Source organism: Silurus meridionalis, chromosome 6 (genome assembly GCF_014805685.1).
Source record: "Silurus meridionalis isolate SWU-2019-XX chromosome 6, ASM1480568v1, whole genome shotgun sequence".
Classification (NCBI taxonomy): Eukaryota; Metazoa; Chordata; class Actinopteri; order Siluriformes; family Siluridae; genus Silurus; species Silurus meridionalis.
Window position 1 is genome coordinate 18,023,723 of NC_060889.1, and position 19,399 is coordinate 18,043,121.

At 38.8% G+C, this 19,399-nt stretch overlaps 1 protein-coding gene across 1 annotated transcript in view; it reads right to left on the reverse strand.

Moving 5' to 3' along the window:
* Positions 1-19,399, reverse strand: part of arap2 (ArfGAP with RhoGAP domain, ankyrin repeat and PH domain 2) — a 74,872-nt gene that overhangs the window by 5,445 nt on the left and 50,028 nt on the right. Inside the window, 12 exon segments of the mRNA XM_046851240.1 lie at positions 522-604; positions 3,314-3,450; positions 4,064-4,192; positions 5,308-5,425; positions 6,220-6,294; positions 9,835-9,903; positions 11,849-11,996; positions 12,611-12,716; positions 13,895-14,107; positions 14,203-14,366; positions 14,456-14,519; positions 17,825-18,023. Coding sequence (XP_046707196.1) covers positions 522-604; positions 3,314-3,450; positions 4,064-4,192; positions 5,308-5,425; positions 6,220-6,294; positions 9,835-9,903; positions 11,849-11,996; positions 12,611-12,716; positions 13,895-14,107; positions 14,203-14,366; positions 14,456-14,519; positions 17,825-18,023 — 1,505 coding nt within the window.

Genomic DNA, 19,399 nt, shown 5'->3' on the forward strand with positions numbered 1-19,399 from the left:
GGTGAAAATAAAATGATTGGAATAAAAATAAATCGAGTGCTGCAGTGTTCCCAGCGGGAGAGGACAAAATGGATCATTTGTATGTGTTAAAACCCAATTACATTTGATCAGTTCTGCTATTGTGAGATTTAAATGTGAAGGGTTTTTTGTTGTTTTTTTTTGTTTTTTTGGGAGCCTCACAAATCCTTTCTCTGGGGTAGAAATTACTAATTACTAAAAACTAATCTTTGGCATAAGCATCTGAGACAGCTATGGTCTCCAAGTGATATTAATGAGGACAGAGGCTCAGGCAAAAATTATTTTGTATCGATCTTAATCAATCAGATTTTCAGAAACGTTAATGTGTGTTTCAGAATGGCAAAAGTCATTTTGACTATTAGGCCCCATTCATTTTCCCAATTTTACCAAATAATTTATCAAATAATCACTGCTAATTATTTATTACAAATTTTACAGTGATTATTAGAAATTAATTAATAAGAATGTGTAAAACAAATTAATAAATAAATAAAAATTCTCACTTGCTAGTTGGTTTCAGCTTTTTTCTTATCCCAAGGTAGCATTTCACCGACTCCACAGGAACCTCTCTCTCTGGTTTAGAACTCTGAGGAAAAAGGATTACATGTGAGATTATCATCACGATAATTTGACCCCAAAATGTCAGAAATGTGATTCATAACATCTACCCTCATGCGCCATGTGAACTTCGCATACAACGATGTGCCGTTATATAATTTGGCCATAATTTGATTTGGCTCTAGCCTGCTTTGTTGATTATACCTGGTAGAAAATAAAACCATCTTTGCTTGAGGAGATGGCAGGGAAAATGACACAGTCATATTTTCCCAAACCATCACTGTGACAAGAGCTGTAATTTAATGAGACTTATACTTCGGCATGACTGACTTAGCGGTGCTATCCCAGAGATTTATATATATATATATATATATATATATATATATATATATATATAATGTGTGTGTTCATTTGTTTGAAATAAGGAAAATAACACTACTATCCTATATACAGCAGTAACAAGCCCAAGGGCCTTGTTTAAACTAGCATATGCCAACAACACTGTAATGTTGCCCAGAAGGTATGTATTTCACATTAATGAACAACAGACCCCAGACAGAGAGGAGCACAATGATAAAAAAAAAATGAAATCTCTCGCTTACACACACGGAAACCTTTTGCCCACTCGTTTGCTCGAGAAACTTGAACAACAAAAGCATCAGAATATCAATTAAATTTCTGCTTCACAGCTGATTTGCACCCTTCTTTACTCAGTAATTAGGAGAACATTCTGACATATTATACTAATTAAGAAGAGAACAGCCTACTTTTAAAATGTCTCTACCTGCCTCCCAACACCCACACACAAACACTTCCTTCCTTCAAATATCAATTATTAACAAACATTGCACTCCCTGCACGTCCTTGTGTCAGCTCGAGCTCTACGTGCCCCAAAGGGAGAACAAACCAGAACAGCGCAAAACAAAAAACACAGAGAGATACAAAGTACAATTTACAAAATGCAGAACTGTTTTAATCACCTTGTTCATTCCAAGCAAATGACACAGCTTTGCACCTCATTTCAAAAGGGAGAAATCAATGTGTTATTTCACCTTTAACAAGATGCCACAAGCAGGCAAACCAACCAGTACGGTGCAGCTAATTTCATCTTACTTTTAATCACTAACTGAACTTGGGGACTGCGAACACTGCTGGTACTAATGTATGGGAATCAGAAGAGTCAGAACGGCGATTCTCCAGGCAAACAGAGGAGGAAGTGAAGCTGCTGATTGTGATCACAATCAAACTGAGGTACTGCAACACTGCTACAGGCACTAAGCACTCCATCAACCTGATCTGCCTGGATCCAGACTGCAATAAGGTGATAATTAAAAAGAGAGCGAGAGCGAGAGAGAGAGAGAGAGAGAGAGAGACACAATAAACAAAGCTTTATACAGAAAAAGGAAGGAAAGAAATAAGAGAATAAAAGAGTGCAAGTAAGTGGGTAAGTCAGTAGGTCAGAGAGGAAACAGAGTGAAACAGACAGACCATGTGTTTGAATGAGTGAGTGAGCAATTGAATAAGTGAATGGAGAAAGGGAGGGTGGTGTAAAAGACTACTGGAGATAGTGAGTGAAAAAGCAATTGAAGGCGTAAGTAAGTGAGAGAATGAGTGAGTTTCTAAGGGATGGATGGAGGTAAGAGTGAGTAAGGTGAGGAGGGAGGGTGGGATAGAGTGAGTAAGGTGAGGGAGGGAGGGTGGGATAGAGTGAGTAAGGTGAGGGAGGGAGGGTGGGATAGAGTGAGTAAGGTGAGGGAGGGAGGGTGGGATAGAGTGAGTAAGGTGAGGGAGGGAGGGTGGGATAGAGTGAGTAAGGTGAGGGAGGGAGGGTGGGATGGAGGAAAAGAGTGAGCATGGAAGGGACAAAGGGAGGAAAGAGATAGCAAGGGAGGAAGGGAGGACAAGAGTGAACAAGAGAGGAAAAGAGGAGGAGGGATAGAGTGAGCAAGGGAGAGAGAGAGAGCGTGAGCAAGGGAGGAGAGAGTGAGCAAGGGAGGGAGGGAGGGAGGGAGGAGAGAGTGAGCAAGGGAGGGAGGGAGGAAAAGAGTGAGCAAGGGAGGAAGTGAGGGAGAAAAGGTGTGAGTGTGAAAATTAGTGTCTCGTGGAGAAAGGAGGGGAGATGGAGCGATTACATAAAGTGAGTTAGTAAGGAAGTGAGTGTCTAAGGGACAGAGGGAGGAAGAGGGTATCTAAGGGACAGAGGGATGAAGAGGGTATCTAAGGGACAGGGGAGGAAGAGTGTATAAGGGACAGAGGGAGGAAGAGTGTGTATAAGGGACCGAGGGAGAAAAAGTGTGTCTAAGGGACAGAGGGAGAAAGAGTGTGTCTAAGGGACAGAGGGAGAAAGAGTGTCTAAGGGACAGAGGGAGAAAGAGTGTGTCTAAGGGACAGAGGGAGGAAGAGTGTGTCTAAGGGACAGAGGGAGGAAGAGTGTATCTAAGGGACAGAGGGAGGAAGAGTGTATCTAAGAGACAGAGGGAGGAAGAGTGTATCTAAGTGATAGAGGGAGGAAGAGTGTATCTAAGGGACAGAGGGAGGAAGAGTGTATCTAAGGGACAGAGGGAGGAAGAGTGTATCTAAGGGACAGAGGGAGGAAAAGTGTGTCTAAGGGACAGAGGGAGGAAGAAGGTCTCTAAGGGACAGAGGGAGGGACAGAGGAAATGAATGTATAAGAGAGGGTAGAAGGGAATGAGTGAGAGTGAGGGAGGGAGGGTTAGATGAAAGAAAGAATTTATACTTTTGCATCTTTATATAGCAGAAGCTTCTTATCCCGCAGTACAAAGTATTTGTCCTGAAATTTGTTCCCAGAAAGCAGTTTGCTGGAGCCATCTTTAAACTTCAGCTGCTCTCCTTTAGTGAAGTCCATTTGGCCTTCTGAAAGACAAACAGACAGACAGAAACACACACACACAAAATAAGATCTACGGACAGACATAATTGTAATTAAACAGTGACTAAATTGATTAGAATGCGTGTTTGATATGTACCGTATTTCCCTGAATGTGAAAGTAACTATGTGCAAATCGCTCTGCCAATCATTCTATCATTAGAAGTCCACAGGAAATTGATTCAATAATATTGTTTGGTAAAGTGCTATTACTCTATAGATAAAACACTTTGCATTACTTTCAGCGTAGTTTGGTAATAGACTACAGAACAGAACGTAATAGTGTGCATGTGTTCCTCAGTGTTATTACTAATGTTTGGAAGAGCTGCAGGATGGCCGAAAGCAACCGTTTAAATGAGCCTGGCTGTAATGTAGTGAAAGGTTTCACTTAATAGTAGAGAGGAAATTGGATCATGTAGCACTGAACATGATGTTAAATTGTAGAAAAGATGCCCGAGTTGATGGGATCCGATCCTGCAATAAAGCTGCATGCAGAAATGATATTTTACTACGGTGGAGAAGAAGAATCGGGGAAAAGATTCGCACTCGGCTAAAAGTGGCGACGGTCCCTTATGCTTGAAAGAGGTAAAGATGCACTACCAGAGTTGGAACGGGATGTCTTAGATCCATGAAATTTTTTAATGAGCAGGAAAGCTGAGCTGGGATCCTCTAGCGTGCTCCACTCTAAAACCTGCTCCAGAATCTTCTCTTTGTAGTGTAATGGGCGTTCTAAGAGACACACACACACAAGTAAAATAAAGTGAGACACATTTATTGAAGTCTCAGTGGCTCAAGAGTCAGAAAAAAAAAAAAAAGGTAATTGAAAGTTCAAGTTGCAGAAAAACCAACACTGCTACTGTGGAGCCCTTGAGCAGGACCCATAATCTTCAAATGCTTGTTTATGTACCTGCATTGAATTCTACCATATTATATAGATGCATACGCAAATCCTTTTTCTTTCCCCACTGTGCCAATAAACAGAATGGTAACCCAGTCCTAAATAGGAATCTGTTTTTTTATGCTATATGGCCAAATGTATGTGGACACCTGACAATCATATCCATATGTGCTTGAAGATAAGGGTTGGCAAAAGAAAGTTAGCAGGTCTGTACCCTTAAAGCAACTTCGTATTATGTAAATTTTGTTTTTTGTTATCTTGACTAAATTCCAAATTTGCTCTTTGCGTTGAAATGGCACTTATGATTTTGCTGTTGTGTTTTTGGTTCTCACTTTTTTATATTAATGTGCTGTTGTGTTTTTGGGTCCTTTTTTACGGTCACGTTAGTGGGTGGTATCTCTTCCAATTGATCTACCACAAAATGTATTTCTTTACTGTGGTGTTTTTTTTTTTTTTCCCTTTTATATCAGTTAAATCAAATCCTAAAATGTCATCAGCAAATTCCATTATTAAAAAAAAATAAAAAATAAAAAATCTATTACAAATTAAAATGCTGTTTTTTTTTTATTTGGCCTCCATGTGCACATAATTACGCAGTGCAAATTTGCAATTATCCTCATCCAATCTGAGTCTGATTAGAAAACACACTCAAGTGCAAAATAGATCTATTATCCAGTTCTAATTTGCAAAAGGGGGTAACATGGTGGCTGCTACTGGCAAGTCTGAACCGCCTCTTTTCCTTATAGTCCCAATCCCATCAGGGCCAGTTAATAGTTTTTTAACCAAGAGGAAATGGTACTAATAAACTGGCTGAGCACTCATGCAACCTGCAGCGTTACAGCTGCTAGACAGCGGTGTGCTGACATACTGTATGTTCCTTCTCTTTAAGAGGTTGTAAGTAATATGGTGTTAAGAAAGAATCGGAGCTGCTGTAAACGTATCATACCCAGTTCTCCAGTCTCAATAACCTCAAACGTGGTCCAGAGGTCATGCTGGCCTGTCAGTATGCCTTTCATCTCCAGAGGGATGTCAGTCAGCTCATCAGCGCACATGGTGGGAGAGACCTGACACAACGATGCAATCATCACATGATGTCCAATTATATATTTGCCATCTTAAATTGCTTTAAACAGAATGGAATAGACGCGACATATCTCCCGCTCGAACAAACACACACCATACACACCAAACATACACCTAAACCTCAAAAATAATTTAAACTAAAAGATAATTTTTCTTTTGTGAATTGGTGCAGTAGGTAGCATTGCCTTCTCAGAGTTCCAGAGTCTCCGGTTCGATCTCAGAATCCTGGGTGGAGTTTGGCATATTTGCTTGATGTTCTTGTGGGTTTTCCCAGTGTTCTCTGATTTCCTACCTCATCCCAAAAACATGTACAGTAGCTGTATTGAATGCTAAATGGGCACTAGTTTGGACATGTACAGTATATGCATCATGCTTTGTGATAGACTGGCATCCCAACCAGAATGTATTCACATCACACCCACTGGTCCCAGAATAGGCGATTGACCCAACATGACCCTAACCAGGATAAAGTAATTACTCAAAATTAATGAATGAAAGAGAAGACAGCTTTTTACACTTGTCATAGCCAAATGTCCCCAGAAGGTAAAATTGGATAGATATTCCTATCCCTGCAAGAACATATGGCGCCCAATAAAATCTAAACATGTATCCCCCTGTCCACCCACACACACATTTAGCTGAATTCTGCATTTCCAGAAGTCAATTACCTGCAAATCTCTTCTGCTGCTGATAAAACAAAATTACTCACAGAATTAAATGAATGACTTCTTTTATTACCTTCTTTAATTTGTCTTAAACACACACATTCACACACCTTGATTAAACAGCAGTTTTCCAGTTCCTTCCTTTCCAAGTAAACCTCTAAGATCAGGTCACCTGCTGGAGAGAACTGTACACACACACACACACACACACACACACACACACACACACACACACACACACACACTTAAAACTGGGAAATTCAGAAATTCATAAAAAAAAAAAAAAAAATGAAAGTTTTACAAATTTTGGAATGAACCATTATAAGGTTAACGCTATTAAACAAGAAAATAATCTTTACCATTAAAACAGTCCAAAAATATCATACACAATACAGTACACAGTTCCCTACAACAACTTAGTTTTTGGGGCATTCAGATGTATTAAGTAAATAATGAATACGCTATATTTAGAGTCCAGTCCCTTGGTATGAAATGGTCACATAGCTCACACTTTTGTTATGACACTGAAATAAGAAGCGACCTGCAAATTCCAGCCTGAACATGAATCTTCACCTCCCAAACTCCCATTATTTTTTCCTGCAATATTTTTTCCTTAATATTTGATGAAACCTTAATAGAACATAGAACATATTGTTACTTTAAGCCCCACAGGATGAAATGATAGCTGAGTCATGGACATCAGCAAGAATTCTCAAACTGAAGAACTAAACCTTTTCCCCCATTCAGTATTACAACTGAACACAGTCAAAAAAAAAAAAAAAACTCTCTATATATTATATTTTTTTTCTTACTCATTCCCCATTAAATAAAATCCATCTATGATCAAACAAGCAGCAGTAAAGGAACAATAACTGCTGCCTCTTGTGGCAAGACTGTAAACTGTAAGTCCATCTGAATGAATTCACCAATAATACAAATTATGCTGGAAACACTAACTTAAGTAGTAACTCATTTTTCATCTTTGATTTTTCTTCCATGTGTGTCGCATTTTAACAGAAATGTCAAGATTTCTGATCTGTTATACCAGAAAGAAAAAAAACCCAAAATGTTTAATTATTCACATTTACTAAAGAACTCCATGTGCAATGCAACTGCTGCTATTATGAACCTAACAAAGAGTAATCAAGGCTGTATTCAGTTCATACTGCTGTGTGTGTGTGTGTGTGTGTGTGTGTGTGTGTGTGTGTGTGTGTGTGTGTGTGCGCACGTGCGTGTGCACGTGAGTGAGAGAGTGAGTGAATTCAAATGATCTACAACTGAAGTCACACATCATTTAACAGTCTGCCTTTACAGGACCAAGCAAAAGTGTAGTGTATTGAAAATTCGGATGCTTTATGCAGTTCTCAATACCGACAATAAAGTAAAAGAAAAGGAAGAAAAGGAAATAAACAGTTCTACACATAATACACAGCATGGAAGTCATCATAACATGCTTAAACATACTTCAGAATTAACTTTCTACATTGACAACCATAAAACCCTCAAAAAAGCCTTCGCTTCTTCTACCATTTCGTTTGTTCCTTTCTTCATTTGCCTTAGCAGGTTCCCAATTTTCCCCATGACTTGAGGGGACAGTAACAGAAGTGACCCTTCAAATAGATAACCTTCTATTCTGCATGGATACACTCCCGATTCGAGCGTTCACTCAAATGAAAAATAAAATCAATTAAATAAACAACTTTTTGGACCTGGACAACAGCGGATGGCAGAAGATTAACTTCAGTTGATCTGAGGAAATTGTTCTGTCTTGCTGCTAGGCAAAATATGAAGTGTTGTGTTCACATATTGATTAAATAAAAATTGCAGTAAAGCATAAGGAAATAATGACTACCATAAGCTACAAGACAGGATGGTGGGAATCATACAATCACTGTGGGGGGGGGGTTAATGGGATACAGCAGCATTTTTATAAATGTGAGCATGTAATTATGGAAATAATTACAGAAGAAAAGAATGCATTGTGTTAATTTATCTGTATCTGACTTGAAACCAATTTGGGTTTAAGCTTAATTTCCTGTAGTCAGGTCCCTGAAGTCTTTTAAATGCTAAAACCTTTGTTTTTGAACAATGATCCACTTAGGGAAGAAAAAAAAAAAAAATGGTCAAAACTAAAACTAAATTAACCCAAATTATAGATCCATTGTTGATTCGGTGCATAGTGCATAATGACTAGGGAAAATTCAAGATATTTATAAGCAACTCGTGTGTAGTCAACTAAATAAACTAAAATGAAAATTAGCGATGACTTATTTTATTAAAATGTCAAAACAATGATAGTGTATTAATATTTAGGTGTTAGTAGGCATGATGACATATTAATAAATGACCCCTTAGGATCAAGGTTTCATGCTTTATTTGCTCCTTAAAATAAAAGCAAAATTAGCTAAATATATACAGATGGTCTCAGAGTTATATTGGTCTGACTTTACGATAGCGATATGGCAAAACTGTACAAATATAAAAAAAAAAAAAAGTCACATGGCAGGCAAACGTAGAAGCATATGGTCCGCCCTCCACTCGCGGATTGGTGCTCGTCCAAGCGCCAGCACCGGCACTCCTCCACGTGCCCGCTGCCACATACATATATACACTGTCCAATTATACAGTACGATACTGAAAATTGTTCTGTTTTGCTAAACGATGTACTGTGTTTTGTTAAATTATTAACAATTTCCCATATACTACTCCATACTGATCAGCATTCTTAAATAGATTCCTGCGTCGGCTAGGCCATGTCTCGACTTACGATTTTTTTTTCGATGGGTTCATTGCAACGCATCTCTATTGAAAGATTTAGAGTGGTCCGATATAAGGTAGAGCTCTGACCTCAAACCTATCGAACACCTTCGGTATGAACTGGAACGCAGCCCAGATCTCTTCATCCTACAGCAGTATTTGACTTTACTAATGACCTTATGGCCAAATGACAACCACCAAAGTTTTGTCCATATGGTGTGTGTGTGTGTGTGTGTGTGTGTCTGTCAATCTATAGCAATGTGAATGACAAAACAAAGTAAGATAACACTAAGATGAAAGTTTTAAAATTAAATGTTTGATGCAAGCATGCAATGTATCCCAAGTATGGTTTAGAACTGGCGTATGCTCTACATAGGTTTATACCACTTTCAAATGTTTCTTTAACATTAGTTTCAACACATCATTTTGCATATTTGTTTAATGGCTGTTAGAAATCGATGGTCTGTAGCTCTTCAAAGTGCTTTTGATGCTGCAGGTGGTATAAAATGAAAAAATAAAAAATAAAAAAAGATGCTGTGTGTTCTTTGCATACTCATCATAGAAACAGAGAACCGAATTATAAACATCAAATATAAACATACAAAGGGCACAAAAAAGGACACAAATCTTAAATCCTGCATACAAAAGTGCACTACTATACAACATGTGGAGTTGTTTGGACACTCTACTCGAACATTTCAATCCATTTTCCCCCAGGAGCAGCTCGATTGGGTTAAGGTCGGGTGACTGGGCAGGCCATTCCATTAGAGAGCACTGGCTCATCTCTTCAACAAATATCTTACGCTCAGCTTTTAGGTGTGTTTGGGGTCAATTAAAATCAAACATTACTGAGTTTTCTCTTTTTTTTTCCGAAACTTTTCAAGGGCAGACTATAGTAATTAAAACAACAACATAACTTCACTATGTCTCTTCACCAACACACAATGAGGTTCATAGGCAAGACTTACTGTAGTGTCCTTCCACCTCATAATACAGCGGTTCTCCCTCTCCATTTGCCTGACTTGCTCCTCGTTGACCTGGTTTAATGAGAAAACACAGATAAGCAGCAGTTTAAATGAGCACCATACACCAAACATATTCTTCTTTTATCATCTTTATTATTGTTATTATCTATATCTAAAAAAAAATTTTTTAAACGTTACACCCTTCAGCAAAAGATTTTAATCTGGTTTACCCCAGTGTTCTACTAGAGTGAGTGTATTTACTGGATGTGACTATCTTTATTTCACTTAGATGCTTATTGGTCATGCAAAAACCTCATAGCTCGCACTGATGGAGAATGAATGCAGCATTTGTGCGGAGCAAAAAAAAAAGAAAAAAGGAGATACAGTTTAGCCGGGGGGATTTAGCACTGCATAGCACTTCAAATCCCTTTATACATTCAAATTCATGCACAACAGAAAAACAATCCCGCTCTCTATCGACTGCAGAATTTGCGCTGATTCTCTGCTCCTAATGCAGTCACTGTTGTGAACATTTTATTCTTTTTCCTGCTCCCAACACACTCGATTCCACTAATCAGCTAAGTAACAAATAGTCTGTTGGTTGAGATAATAGCATGGAAATCACTAAAATGTAAACGACTTGGGGTAGGGCCAGGGTTGGGATCCATTTGGTATAGAGCATGCTGAAGGACAACCCCATGCCTTGCTCCTCATTCAACATAAGGACAACGCTGTCAGTGCTGTATGATTAAACACAATGGTCAATTTTGCTACAATCTTGTTTAGGCCCTCAAATCTAATTGTTGAAAGTAGGCGATTGGGGCCATGTTTTTATCTCTCGTGAAAACAGAAACAGTATTCAGATATGTAACTAATAATACACTAGATGGACAAAGGTTTGTGGAAATAGGATTTGTACTTGCTTTTTAAATATCCCATTCCCACATTCCCCATTTACAGTTATAAGAACCGTGACTCCTCTAGGATGATGTTCCAATAGCTTTAGGAGTGTGTTTAGTGGAGATTTGTGCTCATTCAGTCACAGGCCACTCAAGCTCTTTCACTCCATCCCATGTAAACCATAACTTCATGGAGCACACTTTGTGAACAGGGACATTCTCATCACTATCTAGTTCAAGTGGAAAGAAAGTTTAAAGCCAAAGACGTCCTACACAACTGTGTGCCTCCAGCTTTGTGGTAACATTTTGGAAGAACTACGTATCGCTGGAAAAGTCAAGTGTTTCAATCCTTATGTCCATAGTGTATGTAGGTACATTCAAAGTTTTACTGCACTGCATAAGAAAACCTTATTTAAATGTAATGATTTAAATGTAACGCTCATCAGATAACTGACTAACAAGAGAAATAAGAAAAAATAAATATTTCTGCATCCAGGGCAGATAAATTCTCATCTCCTGAAACAGTGAGAAAACAATGTCCAGAAATTAGCCACCCGAAATCCCAGAGCTACACAATTATATCTGTAAGACTTAATGCTCTTGTTGTTAATCATTTTATTATTAATGGCTTATTGTCTTATGTGGGAGGAGGGGGGGGGCGACGACGATTGTTGATGTGGCTATGACTCACTATCACAGACTTCAGTGTCTCTTAACTTTTTTTTTTTCTTTCTTGAAGCCTCTTTATTTGTTATCTGTACAAGCATGGACATTCAAATCTTATTTCCTAATTAGTTGCTTTGCTTTTCGCATGACTAAGCTTGAGGAGACAACTTGGGCAGATGTGAAATGTTGTTTGATACTGCACAAACCAAACTGTGAGAATACTTACAAACGAAATTTAAAAGCCCATATCTTCAAAGGTTTTCTTTTTTATATTTGACCAGGATGAATTTCACCTTGCTCTATAGCAATATGTTTGCTCTGTATAGCCCTGTGATCTCTGAAAATAACTTTAAAAATCATCAACAGACCAGGCTTTAGCCTGACTTGTAGTCTCTACAGGGGTGTGGAGGAAAGTGAGTAATGTGATGTGCTGCTCTGATCAGGACACTAACAGAGAAGAGCTGAACGTAGTTGCTTATAAGATCTTCCACAACACAGGTCTCTTGGGGCGCATGTCCTCCCGTCTGGAAGAGGCAGGATGAGAAAACACATGCCAGATTCTGAGTTTTCATCTGGTTTATCTGAGAGCAGCTCTGAATCCTGGTGAAACCACAAACACACACACAAACACACTCACTATATATTCAGCACATACATTAATAATGAAAGAAATACCTTACATTCATATGTTCCAGTCACACGAATATATACATGTACATAAATACATTCACCAAAAAAAAAAAAAAAAGTCTAATGTGTCTTTCACTGCAGTGCATACACAAACACCCACAAATAGAAACACATTTTCAAAATCATCACAAAACAATAAATAGCCAGGCACCAATATTGGAATGTGTCGGTTAAAAAAAAAAAAAAAAAGACAAAAAAAGGCTAACGATAAGTTTATCATCATCATTAGGGAAACATTAGTCCACTATTCAAATCCACCAAGAGGGCCAATTAAGCTCCCTCCAAACAATTAAAGTCATTTCCGAATATTTCACAGTCTGACAAGCCCACAGAGGTTTTATAGGAAAGCATTTTCCGAAAGCTTGTAAAGCAGACTTCAAAGCAGCTAACAAATCAGAAGAACCATAAAGTGTAGGTTTATCATTTTTAGAGTTGGTGGTGACTCAGAAACTTTGTTCAAAAGAACTCCACACAAAACAGTGGAAGTAAGGGGAGGGTTTAAGTGTGTGCGTGTGTGTGTTTACCTGTACAGATGCTGCAATAGTGCCGCCAGAGTTGATCTGTTGATCTTGGGTAAACTCTGAATATAGGTGGAGTACTTCTCAACCCTGTCCTTCTCACTCGCTTCATCTAAAACAAAACATGACACAGTTAGAAAATGTGTTAACCAGTGCTGCACGTATCTCGTAAGTTATATAACAATGCTATATATATATATATATATATAATAAAAATTCTAATTTGGTGAACCGGGCACTTCGAGTGAAAACACTACACTGGGGTAGAGGTGGTAGTTTAGTGGTTAAGGCATTGGGCTTTGGATCCGAAGGTCGACATCCCAACCACACCTAGCTGCCACTTCTGGGCCCCTGAGCAAGGCCCTTAACCCCATAGCTGCTCAGTTGCATGAATGAGATCAAAATGTAAGTCGATCTGGATAAAGGCATCTGCCAATTGCCGTAAATGTAAAACACTTCATTTGGCTACAATATTTTCTGTGGGCACAATGTAGGTTTTTGGGTTTGGCACACTTCAGTCACGCCAGTTTACTGATCCCACTACAACTATTTACCGAATATGTAACTTTTATATTTAATTTGTCATAATATATATTTTATATACTGTAGGTGTCCTCGGAAATATATCACAAATATTGCGGTGCAACAAGAAAAATAGTTTGTCCTATCTAGCAAGTGACAGAGCCATCTATGGCCAAGAGCTAAGGGAGCAAAATTGTTCTCTGGGTAGGTGGGATGGCATACTCTGTCTCAATCACAGTGACAATATCCAATCATCACTGGTAGGACCTCTATGATTTGTTTCTCTGTTGCTATTTCTCCTGTGTTGTTTTCATGTATTGTGTATGTTTTAATGTGCGAAAGACTTTTTTTGTTGTTTAGAATTGTGCTCCCATCTTTTTTACCAGGAGTTCCTAGAAAAAACATTTTTGTAACAGTGGGATATTCCTGGTTAAATAAAATACAATAGAAGTATGATTGGGCATCTGTGAACCCATGGTATTTATGGGGAAAGAGACAGATTACACTTTCCTCTGAGTGTGTTACACTGCTGGCTTCAGGTGTTTTGGAGGAAACCCCTATTAGCTTTTTACCTTTGCAAGTTGATGGCTGTCATATGATAGAGGAGAGTGAGTAGGTTTTGGCCAGTGACGAAATTTGGAGGAAAGTGAAAAATCATAAATGGAGGTATGTGCTTTTAACCTCACAGAAACAGATATACAAACTTATGTAAAGTATAATATTTTCAAAACCCTTGGGCTTTATATTAGGTTCAATACGAGTACTAACCGAGGACAGAAATCCAGTAAGGGTAGAGCTCTTTGGCTAATAAAGCATCCTCGCAATTGGACAGGAAGTCTTTGAGTGCATCTGTTACGTCCTCTAATCGATGTTCCTGAAGTCGAAGCTTAACATTCCGTGCATCTCTGGTAAAATCTTCTAGCAGCTGGGCAACACGTTTTGGGTCACCGTTCTTCTGATAGATGCCCTGATGACACAAACCTGGGGTCAAAGTCCGATGTAAAAGTTAGGTTTAAAAGGATAAACTTGCTAAAAAATAAATAAAATGTGTTCAAAGACATAAAAACTAAATGTACCGTATTGAGTGACAAAGGCAATACAGCTGTCAACGATAATGGGTACGTCATTTTTGGTAAGCTGTTGATTGCTTAGTGCTCGGCCATCTCTGCCAGCAGCAAATTGGATGGCAGAATGCCATAAAGTGAAGTCCTGTTTGGTGAAGCCATGTATGTAGATCGTCCTGCAACACAAACACACGGAGAATCATTATAAACTAAAAAAGAAAATAGCATGATTTGGGTACAATGTTCCAGCAGTAAAAGAGATTACCTGCCACTCTCAACCATGAGCAGAACCTGAATCCTCTCATCTCCCTCCAAATGAGTTGAGACAGCTACAAACACAATAACACAAAACTGAGAGTTACAAAAATATAAAAATAACAGGAAAAGTACAAAAAAAGTTCAATACATTAGGTGAAAGTTGAGTCTCTGTGGGAGACATGGTGCATATTGTTACTGTTTTGCATTTGACTGAGAGTAAAACTCCTGTTGCAACCAAGTGGGGTAGAAAGCTCAGTGTCGCTGGTCATTATTTCTCCCAGCATGCGCAGGAGAAAGCTGTCTAACGCTGTCTGACCATTCTCATCAAACGCATACCAACACCCCGCAATGCCCTGGCCTATTTACTGAACAACCCCCTTCAACACCTGAGTGCACGCCTCATGACAGTCTAAATCTCTTCATCTCTCGCTTCTTCTGCTTCTAAATATCACTGCTTTCTTCCCAGCCTACACTAACTCCCTTTTCCTATTCTAGACTGCAAGAAAATGCATCTATATACAGTAAACTAGGGGTTTTAAATACATCGGCTCTACTAGAAGAGTCGGAAACACTGACACGAGAATCTTTTAATCAAAGAAATAAAAAAAAAGTCTATACCTACTCCCCTGGCTTTAATAATCCCAGTTTGAAAGAAATTAAACATGGGAACCTTTTAGGAGCAGACCATTTGGTTTACAGCTTTCATTGAATGCAAGTTTAAAAAAAAAAAGTGTTATACACAATTCTTATTAAGTACTGTTATCTGCAAATGACAAACACTCACCATAATAAATTACAAATAACAATCTCTCCATCCTGCCCTACTTCCTTCAACCTTTGCAGCAAATTATGCCTGGGGTAAAATTTGTTCATGCAAAAACAGGCCCAGTAATTAATATTACAACTGGAAGAAGTTTTTATTGCAATCAGCAGACTGTTATTTGGGTATGGATCAAGCCAACAACAGAAATCGATACAGAATCTTCCGTAATAATGATTTGTAGAAACTTTCAAATAATGCTGATCGTTAGATGCTTGTTTACTAACTGTACAAAGTAGAGATTAGATGATTAAAGGATTTTTTTTCACCCCCCAACATTTCTTGCAAGAACTTTAAATCCAGCTGAACCATGAACAATCTATTCTCAAAGACAGAAGTGAGGGTCAAATAGGTATTTGTTTTAGTCAGAAGCACTGTTTTACAGATTTATTTATTTATTTCAACCAGACAAGATACAAACACAGTAAGCCTACGCTTCAGACAAAAACCAAGGATGCTAGAGCACCACCAGTGGGTCACCCAGCTCATTTTCAGACACAAAACCTCTGCTTCCTAGGCCTCAGCCGGTTGGAGTCGATTCCCCATGAGCGTTACTTTTATGCGGCTCTAAGAATGACTGTTCCAGCAGTTAAAATTCAAAGAGAGTTCCACTGACTCACAAGTCTAGCCCCAGGATCTCAATGTCCTTTAGTTTCAAATCAGCTTTTGGTTTCGAGAAAAAAAAAAAAGAAAAAAAAAAAGCTGAACCTCCAATGACCCAGTAGAATACTGGCTTTATTCATTAACACTTTAAGTTCCAACTTATTCCATAATTAGGTATCGGGTATGGAGAAGGTTGTAATTCTTCCTGCCATGTGTAACTGGGACACAGCCATTAACTCAGATGTGTCCAGTTAAAATTCATGGTGGCAAGATGTACGAGGTCAGTAAGTTTAAAAGATATGACAGATATAATGCTTAAAGTAACTCTCCTACCTAAAAAAATTAGGATACCATCCGCATAACCCCGTAACAGGAAGTGAAGTCTCTGCCCACCCTTTAAATACCACTCCAGTACACACTGGAGTATAAGATTAACTAAACCGGAATGTTGTGTGCAACTAAATGGAAATGAACAAGGTCTTATTGCAGCTTACATGAGCAGCTCCCAGCCCACATATGACTGGCCCTGCCAATGCTAACCACAGTCTGACTTTTTAAAAGAAGTGTTACAGAGGCAAAGAAAGCTCAGGTCAGGCACAAAGCTTTGCCATGTCTGCGCTTTAATCCTGTGTCACAGAGCTTCAGCCCTGCAGGGTCCTTGCTCCAGCCGCAAAAAAGATCAGAGACCAAACGGACATGCGTGTATTATTTGATAACACTCCATTTCAAAGGTGATATAACCGATGTGCCATCCACAGGATTCTACCACAGGCTACAAGGGCTTTATACATCAGACACGTAGTTAAGCTAAAACTGGATGACATAAATATATACTCAATTACACATTGTACATAATCGGTTTTTCAATACCCCTCTCTCTTTCTCAGGTGTCCTGACCTTAAAACAATATGATAGATTCACATAAAGGGATCCAACTAACTCCACAAAAGTGCTGCAAAGTATTGAGCCATGGTTAAAAAAAAAAAAAAAAAAAAAAAACCCCAAAAAAAAACAACCTGACTGTGAGAAGAAAGTGCTGGCAGCAGTTATAGTTGATAAAGGAGATAATGAAGGATGTGGGCGAAAAACAAACAAAAAAATAAAGCAATTTTGCAAACCAAAAAAAAAAAAAAAAAATGCTTATGAATTTACATTTAAAAACTTGTCATGGGCAGCATCGGTTGGTGTATTACCCTCAATTACGTGACACAACAGTTGTAGCGTAATTGATTAACAATGATGTAAATCTCGTCTTCAGTTGCCAAGCATGGATCAAGTTAAAAACCCTGTTAAGAATGTCAGCGTGAAGCATGACTAGCTGAGAAGGACGCATTTCAGGGGGAATGCGGGAACAGAATGAAAGTGGTTTGCAGAAAGAATGCCAATGAGAAAAAAGCAATTGATGAAAGCAATACTCCGCAATAGACAGGTGAAAGAACTGAGTATGTATCTTCAGTGAAATGGTTTGGAAAATTGACTCCTGACAACATGATTATTAGGCTATGTATATAGAGTTGGCTAGCCATTCATAGGGTGACCATCAGATTTCTGGTTTTTCTTTATGTTGACAGGAGTAGAAACCGAAGTATTGAAGTAGAAATTTTGAGATGCTTTTCTGCTCACCCTGGTTGTAAACAAAAGTTATATGATTTACCCATACACTGTCCTGTAAGTTTAAACCAATTTGCCCATTCTCCAATGACCGCTAATCAACAAGATATTACCACTGGCATATCTCTGACAAAATTGCTGTATTTTGGGGTTTTTTTGCACCATTTTCTGTAAACTTCCAAAAGATCATCGAGTTCTACAATATTCAAACCTTCATCTTGCACCAAGGGCTGACCCACGGTCAGTCACCGAGAGCTTGAACTGTACCCACATAAATCTGTACAATGTTTCCAAATGACTTCACATCAGGTTGGTGTTCATGTATGTTTCTGGGGGTCTTACTAAGTTCCTGCAGCCGTTTAAGTTGTAGAACCACCTCATTAACGTGCACATCCTTGGAATAGAGGAACAGTTCGGAGCCGACTAAAGAGAACCATCCTTGTCTCCAGTGATAAAGGTCATGTCCCTCCTTATAGTACAAACGACCAATCAGCTCACAGTCCTGATTCAGCAAAGAGTCCACCCTCTCAGGGTTTAAACACTGGAGAACGAGAGAGAGAGAGAATAAGAGTTAGAAACGGGGGAAAAATAGTGAGAGAGTGCATGTGTGTGTGTGTGTGTGTGTGTGTGTGTGTGTGTGTGTGTGTGTGTGTGTGTGTGTGTGTGAGAGAGAGAGAGAGAGAGAGAGAGAAAGAGAGAGAGAGAGATACAAGAAGTAATAACCATTCTTCTGACAGAATATGATGGACAGATAAAATAACTGCTCTGAAGTTCATTACACAGCCAGACACAGTGAAGAGGACATAAATTGCATGGCAGATATTTTCCAGGAGAGAGGAACTATAGTTAACCCCTAAGTTACATTACTTTAGGAAGTTTCTGTCTGAGTGGGAGGACAAAGATGAACTTTTAACAGCTGAAGCGATGACATCAGAAAACTCTTCCCACATAGGCACTGACACTTCTCTATATCAGCCCCATGGAACTACAGAAGAAGAATCACAAGTTTCTCTTCCATGTACATATGCAAAATTATTATGGAACCTCAGCTGCTGCTTTGTCTAGACAAAAAGAAAAGCTAAATGATGTTTTTGAAGGTTGGAGCGTGTGCTCTTTTTTTTAATGACAAGAATGTCACAGTTCAGCTTTACCTGATCCTGCTAGTGAATTTGAGGGAGCAGCGAGTTACAGCAGGCTTCTGTGCATAGTGAATTGAAATACCACTCACGCGGCACAATTAAATTTTAACTTGGATCAGAATCGAGTCATGACCTCAGACAGCTCAAGGGAGTGCATATTTTATCCAAAGATTTGTCAACAACTGCAAAATCGTGACTAAATCATGCCAAATTTGCACAATGCAAGCCCAGATTTTATCTCCAGGGTTTGGTTGTGTGATTCTGACTGTCCAAATAATCTACTTCTCGTCAAACACGAGCTCTTGAATTCCAATCTTGTGTTTTGTCTCATGAATCATTCTCTCGCTTCCACGATGTCTGAGGGTATTAAAGTGTTAGCAGTGTGATTACAGCAAGGTGCACATTTTCAAAATGCCAGAGGACTTCAACTCTGCATTTAATTGCACTGTTCTATGTACCTACAGTTCAGATATTGCATGATCCATCATTTATGGAGAAGGAATATGTAAAAATGTCCATCTGAGTGAGGAAAGTTAGACACAAGGTACAAACTTTTTTGGATATTCAACAGAATTTTTTTTTTATATTCCCTCATGTGAATAGTGAACTACACTATATTTCCAAAAGTTTGCAGACTTTATAACTCCCTCCCTTCTTCTGGGAAGATGTTCCACTAGATTTTGGAGAGTGCTTCTGGAGATTTGTGCTCATTCAGCCACAAGGGTGTTAGTAAAGTCGGGTATCGACGTAGGTGAGGTGAGGTGAGGAAGCCTGGGGT